This window comes from Periophthalmus magnuspinnatus, chromosome 5 (assembly GCF_009829125.3).
Source record: "Periophthalmus magnuspinnatus isolate fPerMag1 chromosome 5, fPerMag1.2.pri, whole genome shotgun sequence".
NCBI classification, from domain to species: Eukaryota; Metazoa; Chordata; class Actinopteri; order Gobiiformes; family Gobiidae; genus Periophthalmus; species Periophthalmus magnuspinnatus.
Genome location: NC_047130.1, coordinates 29,376,878 through 29,395,102, shown reverse-complemented (window position 1 = coordinate 29,395,102; position 18,225 = coordinate 29,376,878). Strand labels below are relative to the sequence as shown.

General features: G+C 42.1%; 2 protein-coding genes across 6 annotated transcripts in view; both read left to right on the top strand.

Moving 5' to 3' along the window:
* The window catches only part of sulf2a (sulfatase 2a), a 40,865-nt gene extending 36,729 nt beyond the window's left edge, over positions 1–4,136 (top strand). For 2 of the 4 annotated variants that reach the window (XM_033966727.2, XM_055221836.1), the window contains 11 exons: positions 108–315; positions 618–876; positions 971–1,067; positions 1,389–1,483; positions 1,559–1,618; positions 1,705–1,874; positions 1,994–2,136; positions 2,253–2,361; positions 2,444–2,477; positions 2,877–2,930; positions 3,258–4,136. In XM_033966727.2, the coding sequence (XP_033822618.1) occupies positions 108–315; positions 618–876; positions 971–1,067; positions 1,389–1,483; positions 1,559–1,618; positions 1,705–1,874; positions 1,994–2,136; positions 2,253–2,361; positions 2,444–2,477; positions 2,877–2,930; positions 3,258–3,288 (1,260 nt within the window). In that variant the 3' untranslated portion in view covers positions 3,289–4,136. The remainder of the gene's footprint in view (positions 1–107; positions 316–617; positions 877–970; positions 1,068–1,388; positions 1,484–1,558; positions 1,619–1,704; positions 1,875–1,993; positions 2,137–2,252; positions 2,362–2,443; positions 2,478–2,876; positions 2,931–3,257) is intronic. The other 2 variants (XM_033966729.2, XM_055221837.1) reach the window with 1 other exon arrangement.
* Positions 4,137–4,900: 764 nt separating this feature from the next.
* arhgap46a (Rho GTPase activating protein 46a) overlaps positions 4,901–18,225 on the top strand; it is a 30,334-nt gene continuing 17,009 nt past the window's right edge. The window contains exons 1-2 of one of the 2 annotated variants that reach the window (XM_033966720.2): positions 4,901–5,083; positions 15,844–16,347. In XM_033966720.2, the coding sequence (XP_033822611.1) occupies positions 5,070–5,083; positions 15,844–16,347 (518 nt within the window). In that variant the 5' untranslated portion in view covers positions 4,901–5,069. The remainder of the gene's footprint in view (positions 5,084–15,843; positions 16,348–18,225) is intronic. The other variant, XM_033966721.2, reaches the window with a different exon arrangement.

Genomic DNA, 18,225 nt, shown 5'->3' with positions numbered 1-18,225 from the left:
CTTTAATATCTCAATAGCTGGAATAGTATTAGCATTAGCAGATTGAAAATTAACTGTTGGCACTGCGCAAAGTCAATTCTTCTATATTTTTGTGTGTCTATTTTCAGAAGTGGCAGTGTGTGGAGGACCCGACTGGTAAACTGAGGCTGTATAAGTGCAAAGGCATGGCCAGTCTCTATGCCCCACGTATGCAGGCGCTGATGGCCAGCAGTGGGTCTAAACTGTCTCCCACGTCCAATTTTGCCTACTGTAATTGCGCCGATTTATCGTTAAAAACATCCATCCTAAAGAGGAAGAGACTGCTCACCAAAAAGAGTAAGTTCATCCTGTCACTCACATGCTTCACTAGTTAATAACTGATTTCATTTTGTTCAGAATGACACTTGTACTTCACTTTAGAATGTCCTTGCAGTAGCCTACAGAGCTGTACCAAAACAGGCCATTAATCTGAAGCCTGAGAATGTGTGCATAAGTTTAGTCTGAGAGAGTGGTGTGTCTCTGCTGCCATCAAGTGGTCACATAAAACACAGCTCAGGCGTTTTCAAACTACAAAGATATCATTGTATAGTAACAGAAGGTGTATTTCACTAAAATGTGCATCTGTTATAATCATGTAGAGATGAAGTCGACCAAAACAGTGATGAGGAAGCGCTGGGCTCGCTCCGTGTCCTTTGAGCTGGATGGAGATCTGTACGCTGTAGACTTAGAGGAGGGCTACCGGCCACTGGGCACCAAGAACAGCAGCTGGGTCAAAGATAAGAAGAACAGACTCCAGTACGAGGAGGACAATGATGAATTCAGTGGAATGGAAGTCACAGCCAAGCCTACTACCAGCAGCAAACTAACGCCCCCTACTGCTCTAAAGGTCACCTACAGGTGTGTGCTCGCCCCGGGCTGATGAAAACCGTATCCACAGCTCCATTCTCTTGAACTGTTGATGTGTAAACATTGAACACTATTATTCCTGCAGGTGTTCTATCCTGATGAATGACACAGTCAAGTGTGATGGGGGTCTCTACAAATCCCTCCAAGCCTGGAAGGACCATAAACTGCACATTGAGCATGAGGTAGTCTTTTCAGTTTCCTTTTGTGTTTAAAGTGGATTTGGAAACAGTTCTTGACTTGACTTGATTTTGAAAGCGTAATCATCAATCAACAAGACAGAAGTAGTATCCACTTTGCCCTGCGCATGCCAATACCCATTCAGCCAGATTTATATCATTCACTGCTGTAGTTATATAACTTTATTATTTATTTACACTGAAACTTGAGTAGTAAACGTTTAGTGACATTACAAATGTACATTTTAAGTGTTATGTGTTAAGTTAAGAATACTTTAATTAAGAGATGTATAATATGTTCTATTACTTGTTTACACTTTTGATTAGATTGAAACTTTACAAAGTAAAATCAAGAATCTGCGTGAGGTCAAAGGTCATTTGAAAAAGGTGCGACCAGAGGAATGCCAATGCAACACTCCAAGGTAAACCACATAAACATGTTTAAATATATAATCTCAAATTCTATTGATCTTTCCAATAATTTTTTTTTTTTACAGTTATCTTTTTAAAAGTAAAGAAATTTTCAAACTAAATACGGAACATATTGAGTCTCTGGGGTAAGTTTCCTTTACGTTGATGAAAAAATAAACAAATAATAAAATGCCTCTTTCTCTCATGAAATGTCTTTATTGTGTTTATGTAGAATTCCATCGTCAAAGCAGAAAGGACAGTGGCTGGCCAAGGAGCAAAAGCGCAGAAAGAAACTACGTAAATTTCTCAAGCGCCTGCAGAATAATGACACCTGCAGCATGCCTGGACTCACATGCTTCACTCATGACAATCACCACTGGCAGACTGCCCCCTTTTGGACAAGTAAGGAAAGGCACACTTTGGACAGGGGATTTAATAATTCCACTGCAGTAAAACCAAATACGAAAACACGCTTTGTTTGTTTTTTATCTCTTGTTTCCACACTTCCTGTTCTCCCTTAGTGGGCCCATTCTGTGCATGCACCAGTGCCAACAACAACACCTACTGGTGCCTGAGGACCATCAATGATACACACAACTTCCTCTTCTGTGAATTTGCCACTGGTTTCCTGGAGTATTTTGATATCAACACAGACCCTTACCAGGTATTTACTCTGTCAGGTTTTGAATTTGTTTTAATATAAAAAGCTATATATGTTCCAGAATCCATAGATGTTTGCCTTTTTTGTTTATGTATCTTGTCCTTCTTTCCTTTTTGTAGTTAATAAACGGTGTCAGCAGTCTAGACCGCAACACTTTAAATTCATTGCATCAACAGCTCATGGAGTTGAGGGGTTGCAAGGGACATAAGCAATGCAACCCAGAGAAAGGTACAAAAGGCTTGAAAGGCACAATGCTGATTGCTTACAAAGTGCACACTGTCTGAATTCATTTAACATTCCCTTTTTTCAGGAGGCAAAGAGCGAAACTACTTCAGTGAATACAGGTATTGTTTTCTTTTGACTTGACTGATTACTTTATGATCCCCACAGAAGGAATTCATCATCGTCATGAATTGTAAAAGTTTCAGCCTCCCGAGTGTCTTTAGTTATTTCCATTTCAAATCACCTTAATGGCAAAGGGATAAGGTCCATGTACATTGTGTTACATTTGTGATCAAAGCTCTTTAGCATGCGGAACCAGGAGTCACTGGAGCCTAAAATTCAAGTCTGCTGCCCCCTTTTTGTAACACATTGCTTCTGTTTGTAACAAAGGCTAATTGCTTGTCTCTGCTGTGTGTGTCTGGGTTGGGTGTGTGTCTGTGTGTTTTGTGTGTGTATATATCTGTGTGTGTCTCCATGCACATGCGTCTCCCCTGCGTGTGTATTCGCTCTGCATGCCTCAGGCCAGTTCATCGTCGAAAGAGGCCAAAAGTGAAGAAGCCTTCCTCCAAATCGCTGTGAGTGGGTCACAACCCATCTGTCCCTTTATAGTCCGCCAAGCCTAACGTCCATGTTTGTTTATTTATCTTTTCACACCTGTTTTTCTGTAGTACTGTACTAGTTTTCTTCTTCTTTTTTGCCTTATAAGTAAGTACCTGCATTGCAAATCTTATTTTTCCATTCAATATTGCCACGGCTTAAAACCAGTCTTGCAATGCAGGTGGTAATTTATGTCTGTCCCGTCATTGTCCTTTTATTCTTCACAGCCTTATTAAGCACATGCCACATCTGGAGTCATGGCTTCCAGTAAATTTATTTAACACTTTGTACTTTTTGTTGTGCAGAGGGCAGATTTGGGAAGGATGGGTTGGTTAACTGCTCCTCGTGAATTCAACCACCTACCACGATGACCTCCTGCTGTTCAGGGAGTAGAACATGAGAACGAGAGAATCCCAAGGACCTTGACCACATAGATGATGATCACCATGACCATGATGGACCTTTTCAGTTCTCTGGTTTTTATCTATTGATTTTTAAAACCCCGTCCTAAGGGAAAGGTGATCATAAAACTGAAAGAACAAGAAGACCCACCGTTTGACAACAGTGTTTTGGGACACATAAAACGTCTTTTAATGTCTGTTCTGTCAGCTGTCAGAACCTTTGCCGCCATAAGTGTAACTGGGTTGGGACTGTTTGGTGTGCACAAAGCATTCAGTTTCACAGTACTGCTTGTAGATACATGATTCTATATCTGCTTTACATTGCTCTCTTCTTCATCAAGAGAAACTGTATAAAACGATATTCAACCCTGCTGCTACAAAACATCACAGAGAACACAGTTTATCAGTGACTTGTACGACGTAAACAGACACTGCATATGACCAACTGTGACCGATGTTTTGCCATAGACTTTTGTAATATAATTCCTAACACAGATGAATGTCCTGTTTAAACATCTCTCAAACTGTGTGATGTAGATGGCCTTTATCCATCTTCATAGTGAGTTCCATTTGATCATGCCTAACTAGAAATCAGTTTAGCACAATGGTAGAGATCCAGAACATCGCATCAGTGAATGCTACTAACCTTTTTTCTATTGGTTCTCACTGTAGACACTTCTATAGGTTGCTCAGCTTGCTATACATGGTGCTACCAGGTGAAAACACTGAAGAAAATCTCGATGTACAGTTCAGGATGTATTTGAATGTATGTTGTGCAATGAATATTGATGTTTACAATACTTTTGTAATAGCCTACTGAAATGGCTGACCTCATTGTGTTATGAGTTGAGAAAATTATGGACAAATGTAGCTCGAGAGATTCCATTGCTTGCAACTCATATGTTGGTTCTTTCATTATTTACACATGAAAAGCACTTAAGGGTTCACTGTGAAGAGAAGTATGTATATATAACTGATATTAGGTTACTGTGTTCCAGTGGAACAGCACAACAAAGTAAAACATAGACTATTGCTGTGAATTTTAGCTCTACGCCTTTGTTAGTGTTTGATTTTCTAGCTAATATTTCCATAGATAAATGTGAATAAACAGAACTGTTGACCACCACCTTTTCTGGAGCGTCTGAAATGACTTTGTGTTCCAGCAGGTGTCGCTATCACCTCAAGTCAAAAACTAAAAACATCCACAAGTGTCAATGGGAAAACAACTAAGCAGGACTAAAGTTTACTTTTTAAATATATAGACCTATTACCTAACAGTTTTTTGGTTGTTCACAGTGGGATTTATGTGTTTTAAAAATATGTAATTTAATGACTCAGACGCTCAGCCTTGTCATGACTAACACAGTCTAGTCAAATCAATAAAAACATAATGTGAAAGTGTCCTGTAGTGGCTGAATCAGAGTCTGTTTGGGTTTAGAGCGCACACCTCACAGTCTGGTCCCGGGACGGTGTAGGAGGTGCACAGAGTGGTCCCGGGACGGTGTAGGAGGTGCACAGAGTGGTCCCGGGTCGGTGTAGGAGGTGCACAGAGTGGCCCCGGGTGTGACGCAGAGGCGGAGACTCCATTGGATCCAGGGCTGTTAGGTTAGTCCCGTCCTCACTACGCGCTCTGCTGCAGAGGCTCTGACAAGTTTCCTGTTGAAGACCACAGAAACGTCTTTCCTTCTGTTTACGACGTGTTTAAAATGTGAAGAAATGGCCGGTACAAGGTAAGAAACTTTCAGAGGATTTAAATCATCCTAAACAGACGCAGTAGTTGAAGTTAAAGTGGGTTCAGTCCGGCTCGTTGCGCGCCGCTTGGACACAGACTGTGCCACTCTCCCGCTCTAAAACCTGTGGATTCAGACACTTGATTGTGTTACTCAGTGTATTTTTTATCTCTCTAAAGTAATCAGTGGCCTAAAGTGATCAAAAGTGTTGATTTCGTCGCCGTTTGAAAGTTTAATCCTCGCTCAGAGCTGCTGCACGTGGACCACAGGCTCCTCATGTTAAACTATGTCCCATGAACTTTAAAAACACATTTATGTTTCATCACCATTAGGGACCTGTTTTCATTGTCACTTCACTGGCCAACATAGTTATTTTAATTACCAATCAGACTTTGTTAAGTTGCTGTGGCTCAAATATTCTCTTTACTGTGGTTTAGTCAAATATTCTGCGACAGGAAGACATGTGTTTCTCCTATTTGAATCTGGTGAAAAGTGCCTGGATAATCGCTCTGGTGGTTACATCTTTTACGTTGGGTTTGCTCAGAATCCATCCAGAGTCTGCATTAAAACTTTATTTAGCTGTTAAGGCAAACAGATGTTTATATAGTTTAGACACAGACAGAATAGACTCCAGTTAAGTGTGAAAAAATACCATGTACTCAGCTGCCAAATACTTTTATATGAATTACTTTTATTTTTACTTTTTAAAATGATGTCCCACTTTCACGTCCGTTGGTTCAAACCCGCTCTTTGTCTCCCATTTTGGTTTTCTTTGTTATTTTGTATAATCCACACACAAAAAAGTTAAATTTTACACATTTTGCTCATAGAGTAAAACAGATGAAGTGATGTCCCAAAGGCTTAGATTATTTATTCACTATTTATCTGTCTTGAGCTGTTTCTACCTGTGAGAGTGTGTCTATTGCGCTCGTCTGTCATCTGGTTCACTTTTGTGGCTCACCGCACTGGCACTGAGTGTATTTGAGACAAACTTCCTCAACCACATTAGCCACCTGTACATTATGGTTTTATTATAACTTAATTTGTTTTAGGGATCAAAGCCTGTATTTTCCCATCGTCGACTGAGCCAAATCCACCCACTCAGCTCCAGCGTAGAGGCTAAACTGGATACTGTTTCTCCACTTCCAGGCATTTCATTTCTTTACTTTGCATAATTTGTCAGTTCTGGCAATGAATTGTGTAATAGTGTGGTATTTGCAATCAGTTCTTCCCTTTATAATCCGTTTCCCCCTCCCTAATGGAGCCACCCAGACCAGACCTACTGTTAACCTCTTCCAACCCCTCCCCGTCTAATCCTGGAGGGCCGTCTGCACCTTCACTTCCTCCCGGTCACTTGTCTCCCTGGGACCTTTTAGATTTACACGAATTTTGGTGAATTATTTTGATAAGAACTTTTGTAAAACTTGTGACTGCAATGCTGAAAGTTGTGACGTTTTTTTTGGACAGCTCTTTCCTTTGTGGCTCCTTCTTGGCCTGACTCTGACCCCCTCGTCTAACCCCGTTACTCTGCGCTGGGATTAGGCTCACCCTAGTTTGTCACGTCAGCAGGGACCTGGGGGATGGTGCCCTGACAGCCCGTCTACGCATTAAACCCAACATGCTTCAAGTCACGTCAGGTATAAAGAGTTTAGAGCAGAGATAATGTCTTAATTATTACTAAAGATGAGGCTAATTCTGTAGTGAAGAAAGACTCAGAGGTGACATATTTTTACGCAGCCGTCCTGTTACCTGTGAGACTGAGACATGCTTTGAGGTAGAGGTGTAATTAATATCTTACAACCTGCCCGTTTACACCCTTGTTTATTGCTGGTCATATAATTAAGCAGCCGCAGTGTGCTTTAGAGCGTTATGGAGCTCTCCTGCTGAAGTCTTCACTCATATTAATGATCATAGAGTAATAATATCTAAGATCTAAGATGTACCGGTAATTACATGATGTTAAGGAAAACTAAATGGATTGAGTCATTTATGATATTTGGACAAGTGACCCCTTTGTTCATGCGGCTGACAGCTGGTGCAGACCTCGCTCACGCCGTTCACGCAGCACATGTTCCCCGTCATCTCTCTGACCTGAGAAGTCCCCCAAATGTTGTACGAGTAAGGAAAAAGGGGTGGATTTGGGAGAAAGAACTGGGTCTCGTGTTCTATTTAAGGCAATTTATTAGTCTGGCCAACCAGTGACGGATAATGACTGTTCACCAGAGAAGAGTAAAGAAGAGAGGCCGGAAGTTCCCAGCATTCTGTGGGAGAAGAGCGGGCCACCAGATGAGACAATACCCCTTTTTACAAGAATCACAGAGTGCCACTTTCTTCTGTGGATAATTTGTAGGAGGATTATAGCACAAGAACCTTTGAAGTTGTTTTCAAGACGAGCATGATGTTCTTCTTGAAGCACTATTGAGGTAGGCACCGAGCTGCATTCAGGCTGAACATTTTGGCAGTTTGCAGACTTCACTGTGGCCATGTCAAATTACCCTTTGGGAAGCAGCATGGGAAATGGTGGCTGTGCTGATGGTGCCTCCGCAAGCTTGTGAGATCCGCTCTAATCCAGTGTTAGAGAGAGGGAACTGTCTCTAGTTGTGGATTAGAGCAGCTGTTGAAGCAGGTCACCCCAGACCTCATGTACACATCTAAAAGCCTTCACTACAACTTCTCTGATTGGTTAAGGGAGTTCTCATTTAGTGAAGTCGCCTGTTGATGTAACAATAGTTTGTATTGTAGTATGGAATCACATGAACAAAGAGAAGGCTGCATCTCACATTGTGGCATTGTGATGCATATGACATTCCTAGAGCTAGGTGACCAATTCTGACCTTCTGAGAACAAGACATCACAAACCTCAAGTATATTCCTCTTGTATACGGTGCTTTTTGCTTATATTCTTCTGCATGTTTGGCTCTAGAATCTAAAACGTGGAACAATCACACAGCTTTTTGTCACACTTAAGAGAACATGTAATTACTTTATTGTTACACCATGGAATGTGCCGCAGACAAGAAGGCCACAGTTAAATTTAAGGACTGCACTAACAAAGGATCTCACGCTGTAGAAGACAACAGCTTGATAGTCAGTGAGCAAAGAGCCAAAAGAACATCCATCCCACAGATGAGCATCACCACACCCATTATCAACAGCTTGTTAGCGCCTTATCCCTCCTTTCTGGAACTGAATCCGGTGACTCTGCAGCTCAGAAGTGCACCTTGTAGCTCCGCCTGATCCTTCTGTGCGTGGGCCGCTCTCTCGTGCCAGGTATGTGGCTGCGCCCCGGCTGTCGAACCCTTCTCTGATCACTCTTTGGCACCTCATCGTTCCCTCGCTGTCTCTGGGTGAACTCGCATGTGTCAAACTCTCTCATACCTGACGAGTCTAGTCATGAAAGATGACCCCTGAATTGCCCCCTCCCCCCATCATATTCTGTGTCAGAATATGATGAGTGAGGAATGGACAACTGCAGCTAAGAGACGACTTTAATATTAGTTATGGTTGTTTGTACATTTTAAATGCACTTTTATAGAGTACTTTGAAAACATTAATCTCGATGCTAAACTGTAGAACTTTGCATATTGTTGCTGTGAGAGACACACACATATTACACAGTGAGCCAGCCATCATTTGCATATCAAATACGTCTCATTGTCATATAATAGAAGTAACATTGGTAAATGCTAGTTTCACATGATTATTCACTGTGTCACTGTCTACATTTATTCTGAAACTCATCCCAACTAACATGAAACAACTACATAAGTTGTTAACCTCTGAATTAAAAGGTGAAATTGAAGGGTTTATAAAAATGTTATTTGTGGTACATTTTGCAGAACATCAGTGTAATAAAAAAAGAAAACAATAAAACATTAGTCATGGGGCTGTGCTAAAAGTGAGAAAAAGCTCAGGGGCACTCAGAACTAAACTCGGAAACCCCTGCTCACACACATTAGTTTATAGTTTAATTGACTGTTGACACACACACAGACCGATTGTGCGTTGGACCGACCTCTGACCCTAGTAACAAGTCAGGAACGGGAGGTGTTAAACAAAAGAGCCAAAAGAATGTGCATGGGACAGGTGCAGGGCTTTTTCTGTCATCTCAACATGTGCATAGGATTGTTCACGAACCTGTTGGAGTTTGCTGGACGGAGACCACCATCCAGTGTCCCGGGAGACTGTTGAGGTTCATTTTGAGGTCTCTATTAGACTTTAGAGTTTTGATGGTGTTTATTATTTTCAACAGTTACATTGCATAACTCAGGTTACAAGAGTGACTTTTTTATTTGGCTGTGAATAGTTGTCGGGCTAGTTTCCATTTTTCATGCTGCATCAGCTGCTCTTTTCATTTCATTAAGCAGATCACTTGTTTTAGTGTCATGATCCTATTTAGTCACAGACATTGGCTCTTCACTCACTGTTTTACCATATTTAGATAAAACTGTTACCTTGTTGTTAGGGGGATAGACGTCATTAACACATAATCAAACAACAGTTTTCCTTGGCCTTTTGTGAGGTACAGGCTGCAGCTTGCTTGCACATGTTACAATTGATTTCTCTGTTGGTTTATTTGAGCTGTTTTGTATCCGCCATCAGTTTTCAGTGCTTTATGACTGCTAGAAAATGGCCGCTCCGTATATCCAGCGGTCAGGGCGGCTCAGGCCTGGCACTTGTTGCCCTGCCTGTGAACAGTGTGCTAAGGTTTCACAGATAAATGGTAGGCTCCGTGAGAATGTACACCACAAGGGACAGTTGCGGGCAGCAGCTCAGAATAGGCTGTTGTTGGAGAAGGTTAGAGGTTACCATACAAGAGGAGGCAGAGGAAAAGGGCACCGCAGCTGGTTCTCCGAGTTTGGCTTCACTCTCACCTGGGTTGAGATGTGATGGTGGTGCTTTTTACCTTTTTTCAATTTCCACAAATCTAAGGGCAATATGGGTAAAACTTTCTGAAGACAACACTGATGATCAATTTTTGTTTTTATAGTCCAAAATCTTTTGTCGCAGCTTGAGGCAGTCTACTTTTTCAATGAAAATACACATAAAATTTCATAGCTGCACTAGTACTGCATCATTAAGTGGAAATGGCAGATTAAAGAAATGCCCCAGCACCAGCCGAGCGTGCATCTTTATTGCAGCCATCACTATTGTCTCACTCTAGTGCTACGGTTTACGCACAGATCTACTCAGCTCTACATAGATCACAATCTTGTTTTCTCTGTCAGTTTATCTTTGTAATGAAATCCACTGCCTCTCTGGTATCTGTTTGCAATCCCTAAAGCGCACACTGACACAAGTCTGTATGTTGCACTATTTCCACTGAATCCATTGTCCAGTCCTGTGTTTACCGTTGCCGGGAAAAGTGCCATTTACAATTTGGCTTTGGGTTGAAACAATGGAGCAGATTCCATGAGCTATATTCTAGTGTTTCCATCGCTCTGGGAAACGGCTCTCATTCGACAGCTATTTTTGGGGCCAACTGTAAAGTGTTGAGCAGTGAAGCATTTATTCTTATCAGGTACATTTACAAGTCACACGACTGCACTTTGGATTGTATAGGGCCACTTTGGGCCTCTTGCTGCCATTTTTTCTTGATAATTTGTCAAGCTTTATTTCCAGTCACACCATATTAACTTTGAGCAAATCACATTCTTGACCCCAAAAAGGAACAAAGTGCTTCTCTGTCACAACAGTAGTGTCGAGTTCAACATTGTTTCTTGAGCTTTGCCATGGATGCTGTAAATCTACAAAACAAGTCCATGCTCGTGCAGTGTGAGCATATAAGTTCATTTTAGATCAATACAAAATATGAAACTTTGCCAAGATGCTGCACTCGACATTCCAAACCATTTATGAACATTTGTGAGTCAGACTGACTGAGGTGTCTATAGCTACTGTCCAGTAGTAGAGTTCTGTCCAAAATTCATATCTTGAGCCGTAGTTGCAGTATAAGTTGGCTATAAAGCAGACACTTTAGCATATAAAGAAGTGTATTGTTTGTTTTGTTTTTGTGTGTGTTTTTTTTTTTGTTTGGTTTTTTTTTTACTTTTTACGCAATTTAAAAGTATATATATATAATTTTTCATGTTGAAATATGTTTATCTCTTTCAGTTCTGCTTACAGTTTGGGATCTAAAATAATTGATGAAACACATTTTGTTATTCAGTACAGCATCTAGCACAACTTGCTTTTAATTATGGATCAGAAATGTTAGTTATTCCACTAAAATATTTTATTCTTCATCTCTCATGTTTCAGTACAGCAGAAAACTGATGTTCTATGAATACCCAGTGCTCACCACTCTTCTTCCTGCCTATCTGGTTGTGTCAACATGGCCCAGCAGGCCAGCTCTCAGCTCTGAAAGTTGTTTATTAGACTAGAGGGATGAGTTCTTATGCAATCAGAGGACCCCATCCACCCAAACCCACCAGCTACGGCCTTTGCAGCCGACCCTCAAAACCCGCCTTCCTGTCGGGCTGTTCAGTATTGCCTGTCGCGCTCGGTTAAAATGTTTTGTGGGTTTCCTTGGTGTCATCACTGTGGAGGAATTTGGTAGAAAAACAATGCTTTCTTTTGAGTCTAAAGAGGTTTGGTTGTAGCACAGAGAAATGGTGCATTACTGGCTATATAGCTTGCAATAGCTTAACGATAAGGAATGCAACACTGATCCATTTCTAAATGTGGGAATGCCTTCTCTCTGAAAGCTAAAAGGATAAAGGCGCTGGTATGTGCAGGGTGGTACTGACTGTTTGGCCTCAGCCTACAATGCGCCTTTCTTTGCAACGCTTCCCGCCCTTTAAGTGTTGCAAATCTAATCACTCGGGGAGACGTCTTCTGACATGGCCCTGCTTCTTATCAATATATTTACATGCAGGCTCAGGGTTTACATGGAATTTACTTGATGGAGAGTTCACAGCTGGGATAGCTCCAAATATCCATTTAGCTTTGACAAAGTAGTGCATGGGTCGTCTGTATTCCTGCTGTCACTCGTGTTCTTATGTTATTTAATGTGTTTTAGACTTTGCTGTTTAATATTAAAGCAGAAGCATATAGCGTATTATTGCTGCTTTGTCATAAGAAAAACATTTTAAGACTTGTAAGGACTGCGGAAGACAAATAGCTGTTCTAACTTTCTCTCTTATCTTGCTCTTGGTGTGGGATAAAATGTAGTGAAGTGAACCGGGTGTGAGGGATCAGAACAGATGGCCTCCCAGCGTACAGCACTCTGACACATGGTTAGTCCTTATGGGAAGGTCTCCTATGGTGTTTATCGTACAAAAATAATACAGTGGGAATTGAATTTAGTTGGATTTAATGTTTGTCTGTTCACTTTTGCATTGATATTACCTGTTTCGACAATGGGCATAGATGGCGGCTGGTAATTAAACCCAACCAAAACCTTTTTTTTTTTTAATTCCCGTACATTTAACTATGTGATGTCCTCGCATCAGTAATTTACCTTTTACCTATTTGTTTAAACAGACAGCAGCTGCTCTTTACCGTAATCCTCTGTACTCTTGTTTATAGTGTGACATAGTAACCTGGGCACCAGACTGGCACCAGAGTCAGGTCTATTTTAGAGGCGGCTACTGCTTGAGTTAGCACTTATACAAAAGGGGGCTTTACACCCTTTGATTTTCTTAGAGGTTGTCTATAGCTGGCTCCTAACATGCAAATACTAAGTCTAAAATGGAAAATATATTAAATTAAAACCTGATATTTTCGCATAATGTTGTTCAAATCTACACATCAGTCTACTCGATCAAGAAGTATGATTTATTTGTCGTTTAAAAGAACCTATCAGCTGTCAAATAATTCTGCAAAATATCCAAACTTGACTCATAACTTAAGCCTGTAACTTAATGTAAATTTAAAATAATCAGTGGAACTCAGTCTAAACACTTCTCACACGCCTTACATGCCTTTGTGTTTTGATTAGCTCTTCTTTGTTCACATGGCCAAGACACGTGACTCTTTTTCTTTCATCATAGGCCCTGTTTCTCTGGCTCTCTGGTTCTCTGTTTCCCTGGTTCTCTGTTTCTCTGGCTCTCTGTTTCTCTGGCTCTCTGTTTCTCTGGGTCCCTGTTTCTCTGGCTCTCTGTTTCTCTGGCTCTCTGTTTCTCTGGGTCCCTGTTTCTCTGGCTCTCTGGCTCTCTGTTTCTCTGGCTCTCTGTTTCTCTGGCTCTCTGTTTCTCTGGCTCTCTGTTTCTCTGGGTCCCTGTTTCTCTGGGTCCCTGTTTCTCTGGTTCTCTGTTTCTCTGGCTCCCTGTTTCTCTGGCTCTCTGTTTCTCTGACTCTCTGTTTCTCTGGCTCTCTGTTTCTCTGGCCCTTTGTTTCTCTGGCTCCCTGTTTCTCTGGCTCCCTGTTTCTCTGGCTCTCTGTTTCTCTGGCTCCCTGTTTCTCTGGTTCTCTGTTTCTCTGGCTCTCTGTTTCTCTGGCTCTCTCTTTCTCTGGCTCTCTCTTTCTCTGGCTCTCTCTTTCTCTGGCTCCCTGTTTCTCTGGCTCCCCGTTTCTCTGGCTCCCTGTTTCTCTGGCTCCCTGTTTCTCTGGCTCTCTGTTTCTCTGGCCCTTTGTTTCTCTTGCTCTCTGTTTCTCTGGTTCTCTGGCCCTCTGGCCCTCTGTTTCTCTGGGTCCCTGTTTCTCTGGCTCTCTGTTTCTCTGGCTCTCTGTTTCTCTGGCTCTCTGTTTCTCTGGCTCCCTGTTTCTCTGGCTCCCTGTTTCTCTGGCTCCCTGTTTCTGTGGCTCCCTGTTTCTCTGGCTCCCTGTTTCTGTGGCTCCCTGTTTCTCTGGCTCCCTGTTTCTCTGGCTCTCTGTCTCTCTGGCCCTCTGTTTCTCTGGTTCTCTGTTTCTCTGGCTCTCTGTTTCTCTGGCTCTCTCTTTCTCTGGCTCTCTCTTTCTCTGGCTCTCTCTTTCTCTGGCTCTCTCTTTCTCTGGCTCTCTCTTTCTCTGGCTCCCCGGTCAACTCTCTCTTGATGCTGTGGGTAGAGTGCTGAGTCGGCTGTTGCCACTCTGTAGTTAGGGCTCAATACTGTTTACACTGACTGCTCTGACAACACCGTCTGCTTCTGTCCGTGCTCTGCTGACTCCAGGCCTGTTGTCCCGCAGTGGTGGTCCACCTGTCCCTATATTCTGGGACACTTACCCACCAGCATTTCGTATTTAACAGAGATGATGTCACTGCTAACAGAGGCTTTCTACAGATGGCAGCTCATGGGGGACACAAATATTGACAGTGTAGCCATATGGGAAAGGGCAAAGATTTAAACCTCTCGATCTGTCAAACTGTGTGAGCGGCCTAGTGCATGTCGTCTTGCAATGGGACGTTATTGAAGCCCGCTGTGTTTAGATTATAATGTAAACATGTTAAAATGAACAGTGTGCATTTCTGTTAAGATAAATAGTTGTTAAAGTATTATTCTCTCTGGGTCTGTGCTTAATGTACCCACAAAAATGGTTGTTATTTCTGCTGTTTATTCCTGCTGTTAATTCAGTGGAGGCTGGTGGTCTTTCAAATAGGAGAAGCTCGTATTATCTTTAACATTTACATTATGATTTATTATTATAGGACGAAATAAATAGGCTAGAGGTCAAACACTTTGCCTCTGTCTGACTCTGCCAGGCTGTATTTGCATAGGCAACATAATCACAGTGGTACATCATCATTATTACTGTAAATACAATCTCATAAAAGTTCCAATCAAACAAATTATTCACTCTGTAATTAAAAATTAAAAACTAACATTTCCAGCTCCACATTGATGGCAGCAAAATCAATTGCTTCTGTGAGACAACCAATCAGCTCTGGATCTGCTTTATCTGTCAGTCAAAAGTTTGGATTGGAGCTGCCAGTTGGCACCTGTCCTGTAGCGTTCGGCCCACCCACAGACCACTGTAAACTTATGAAGTTTGAGCAGGACCTTTTACCTTTCTCTTTTCACATGTATCTAATGAGTGCATCATATTTCCAGTGCTCTGATTGGTTGAGTCTCTCACATACACACTCTGACGTTAGGGAACAGGCATCAGCGCTGTATGACAGAGCGGAGAGGAACACCACACGAAACAAAGCACTGAGACCGACCCCTTGTACCATTGTGTTTACAAAGTGTGAGTAATATACTTACAAAATAAATAAACACGCTTTAGTGGACCTTTTAAAACGGTTAAATGACATTTATGATTTATAGTAACGATTTAAAAAGATGAAATTTTAGGTTAAGCTGGGGATGGGCGATATGGCCAAAAAATGTAATTTAATTTTTTATTTTTTTTTGTACACACTGAACAATTACGATTTTAATTGATTTTAATCAAAGTCAGAGCAGTGACTGCTAGTGTTTCAAACGGTGGAAGCTCAATACATTTTCATTCTCATCATATGCTATTATGTAAGAAATTGTCTTAAATTACATATATATACCGCTCTAATTGCACAATAACTCTGCTTTGGAATTAAGAATGTCAGGAGAAAACGTGTTTCATAATAAACCTTGATTTCACGATTTTGCAATTTTTCAAAATCTTGATTATTAAAAACCTGAATTAATCAAATTTATTTGATCAATAGTCTTGTCCTCACTGAGACATGGCCACTATATCAAATATATTTTTAGTATATACATTTTTATATTTATTATTTATGAATGGATCATAAATTGTAGATTACATGTTCATAAATATTGGGTAAAAGGACGCACGTTCTTTAGCTGGATCATTTGTGCCTGTGATTAACTCTCTGTTTGTGTGTCCATCTTCAGCTCTGATTGGGTGGAGATCTTGGAGCCGCGCTCTCGTGAGAGGATGTATGTGAACCTGATCACCGGTGAGTGCGGCTGGGAGCCTCCGTCTGGAGTATCAGTCCGTCAGGCCGATGGGAACCAGTGGTGGGAGCTGTTTGACCCCAACAGTGGACGCTTTTACTATTACAACTCCACTGGCCGCCGCACCGTCTGGCACCGGCCTCAGGGGGCAGACATTGTGCCCCTGTCCCAGCTCCAAGCCATGAAGCGGAGCACGGAGGTCAAGAGAGCAGGAGGAGCACTTCAGGGAGCCCAGCATGGTACCACAGGCAGCGTCAGCAGCATGGGCAGCCAGGAGCGCAGCAACCCTCTGTCAGAGGAGGAGGCAGACACCCTGCCCAAAAGTCAGGACGCCCCGGAGGAGGCCACCCATCCTGAGCTTGACCCTTCAGTGGACAGCAGGTCACAAGGAGATGGCAGCAGTGTGGACATCAACACAGAGAGCAGCAAAGACACACAGAGGTAAGCCATGGTTTGGGGTAAATAAATGACATAAATGGACACATATTACACTTGATTTCCTTTTATGACAAGTTTTTTGCCATAAGACACAATGGAGGTACATCCTGTAGCAGGAGGAAAGGACATTTACATCAACTCTGTCACATCTCTGGTCTGATACCTGTTCATCTGCCGTAACAATTAGAATGTGTTAAGTGAATGAGAAGGTTTACACCACTGCACCCCGTGTTTGATCCGTCTGTGACTCTGTGGCAAAAATACGTAAGAAGTCGATTTTTGATGGATGCCGCAGTGACATTAATGATTTTGTACCATCTATTTATAATCACACAAAAGATGAATACAAGAAAATAGTCTGATTTTCAATAACACTTTTGGTAGACCAAAAATGAGACTGACGTCAACACCAGCCAGCTTGGCTGGCCAAAGCTTTATTTGTAGGTGGATTTCAGGTTTGCTTGCATCTCTTGTGGATTTACGCGGATTTAATGTGTAAATGAAAGCCGTGGGATGTTTGCAAAAGCCAGCTCCCTTTACCTCTACTTGTGCATGGCTTTACTTTCTACTTTAACTTCACGACACAGCTGTTGAGCACTTGTTGAATTCCGAGGAGAGAAAGCATGTTGGCTTTGAGGATTTACAAAGAACAGCGAGTATTGAAGCAGAGGATGAGTGGAGGAGAGGGTAGAGGAGTGCAGGATGAGCGGCGAAAGAGGGAGAGGTTTAGAGGAGAAATGACGCCTCGGCTGAGGCGTGTCTCTGTATTTCTGCGACTGCTCTACAGCACAGGTAGGCTAGAAACAGTTTCACCGCCATCATTTAGTTAAATCTGCTATTTTATACAATAAAAGAGCAATACACTCATCGTGATTTAAAAAAAAAAGTTGATGCATCCCTGACGCACAAACTCAATGTAATTTGGAATGTGTGAAATGGCCGTACGGCAGACGCACATCTACAGGAGGTGCTAGTAATTGTGGAAATGTTATATCCATCTCAACATGTGGCACCATGAGTCATAATAACTTTCAAATGTTTTTGTTGAGATTTTGTCAGATTAGTTTGACTTGTGCCCAGTTAGAACAATCTCAGGGTGCTCTCGCATTTCAAACGTCTGCCTTATCTGTGCATTCCCTGTTACTATATTGTCATCTGTGAGACATGCTCGAGCACTTATATAAATGGCTACCAACTGAGGAGAAAAGGCTGATCTGAAATAGAGAGCACAACATTTGCCCTGTAGCTGCTACTTCTGGTGCAAAACGACCTCCAACAGTAAGTCATTCAGTGATCCCATCATGTGCTTGGCGTTGCGGTCTGCTCCAAACTATAGTCTCTTCCCTCCAACTCAGATTCCAGACGTGCCACTGCTGTTTCCTCTGGCACATGTCCACTGAAGCTTAAAGTCCTTCTGTGTGCTCACCGCGGCCTGTGCCGATTCAACACTCATTTCATTTTCCTAAAACAAATTCAGGCCCCAGGCCATCCCAGAATGCAACGCCTCTTGCAGCAAAGAGCTTTAATGTCTGTTCATAAGAGCTGGCTGAGAGAGAGTTTTGTCTGTTGTTAATAACAAGCAGAACTACATTCTACATTCCAGGGAGCTATAAACAAGTAGAGGTTCTGATGATGTGAGGAACCTTTGCTGTGGTGACTTTGCTTCTCCAGTTTCTTTAAGCTGAACCTGGGATTCTTTGACCACTGGGTTTGTCCTCTGACCTCCCAGTGTTGTGGGACACACAACGTCTTAAGGGGAACTAATTGGTCAGATGTGGCTGTTGAATGGCCGTACATGTGGCTCGTACTGTTACCTCTGCTATGTGCTGTGGGGGTTCAGCTCCCCACTGAGGCTCACCTCACCCCAGTGACTCACCCTTT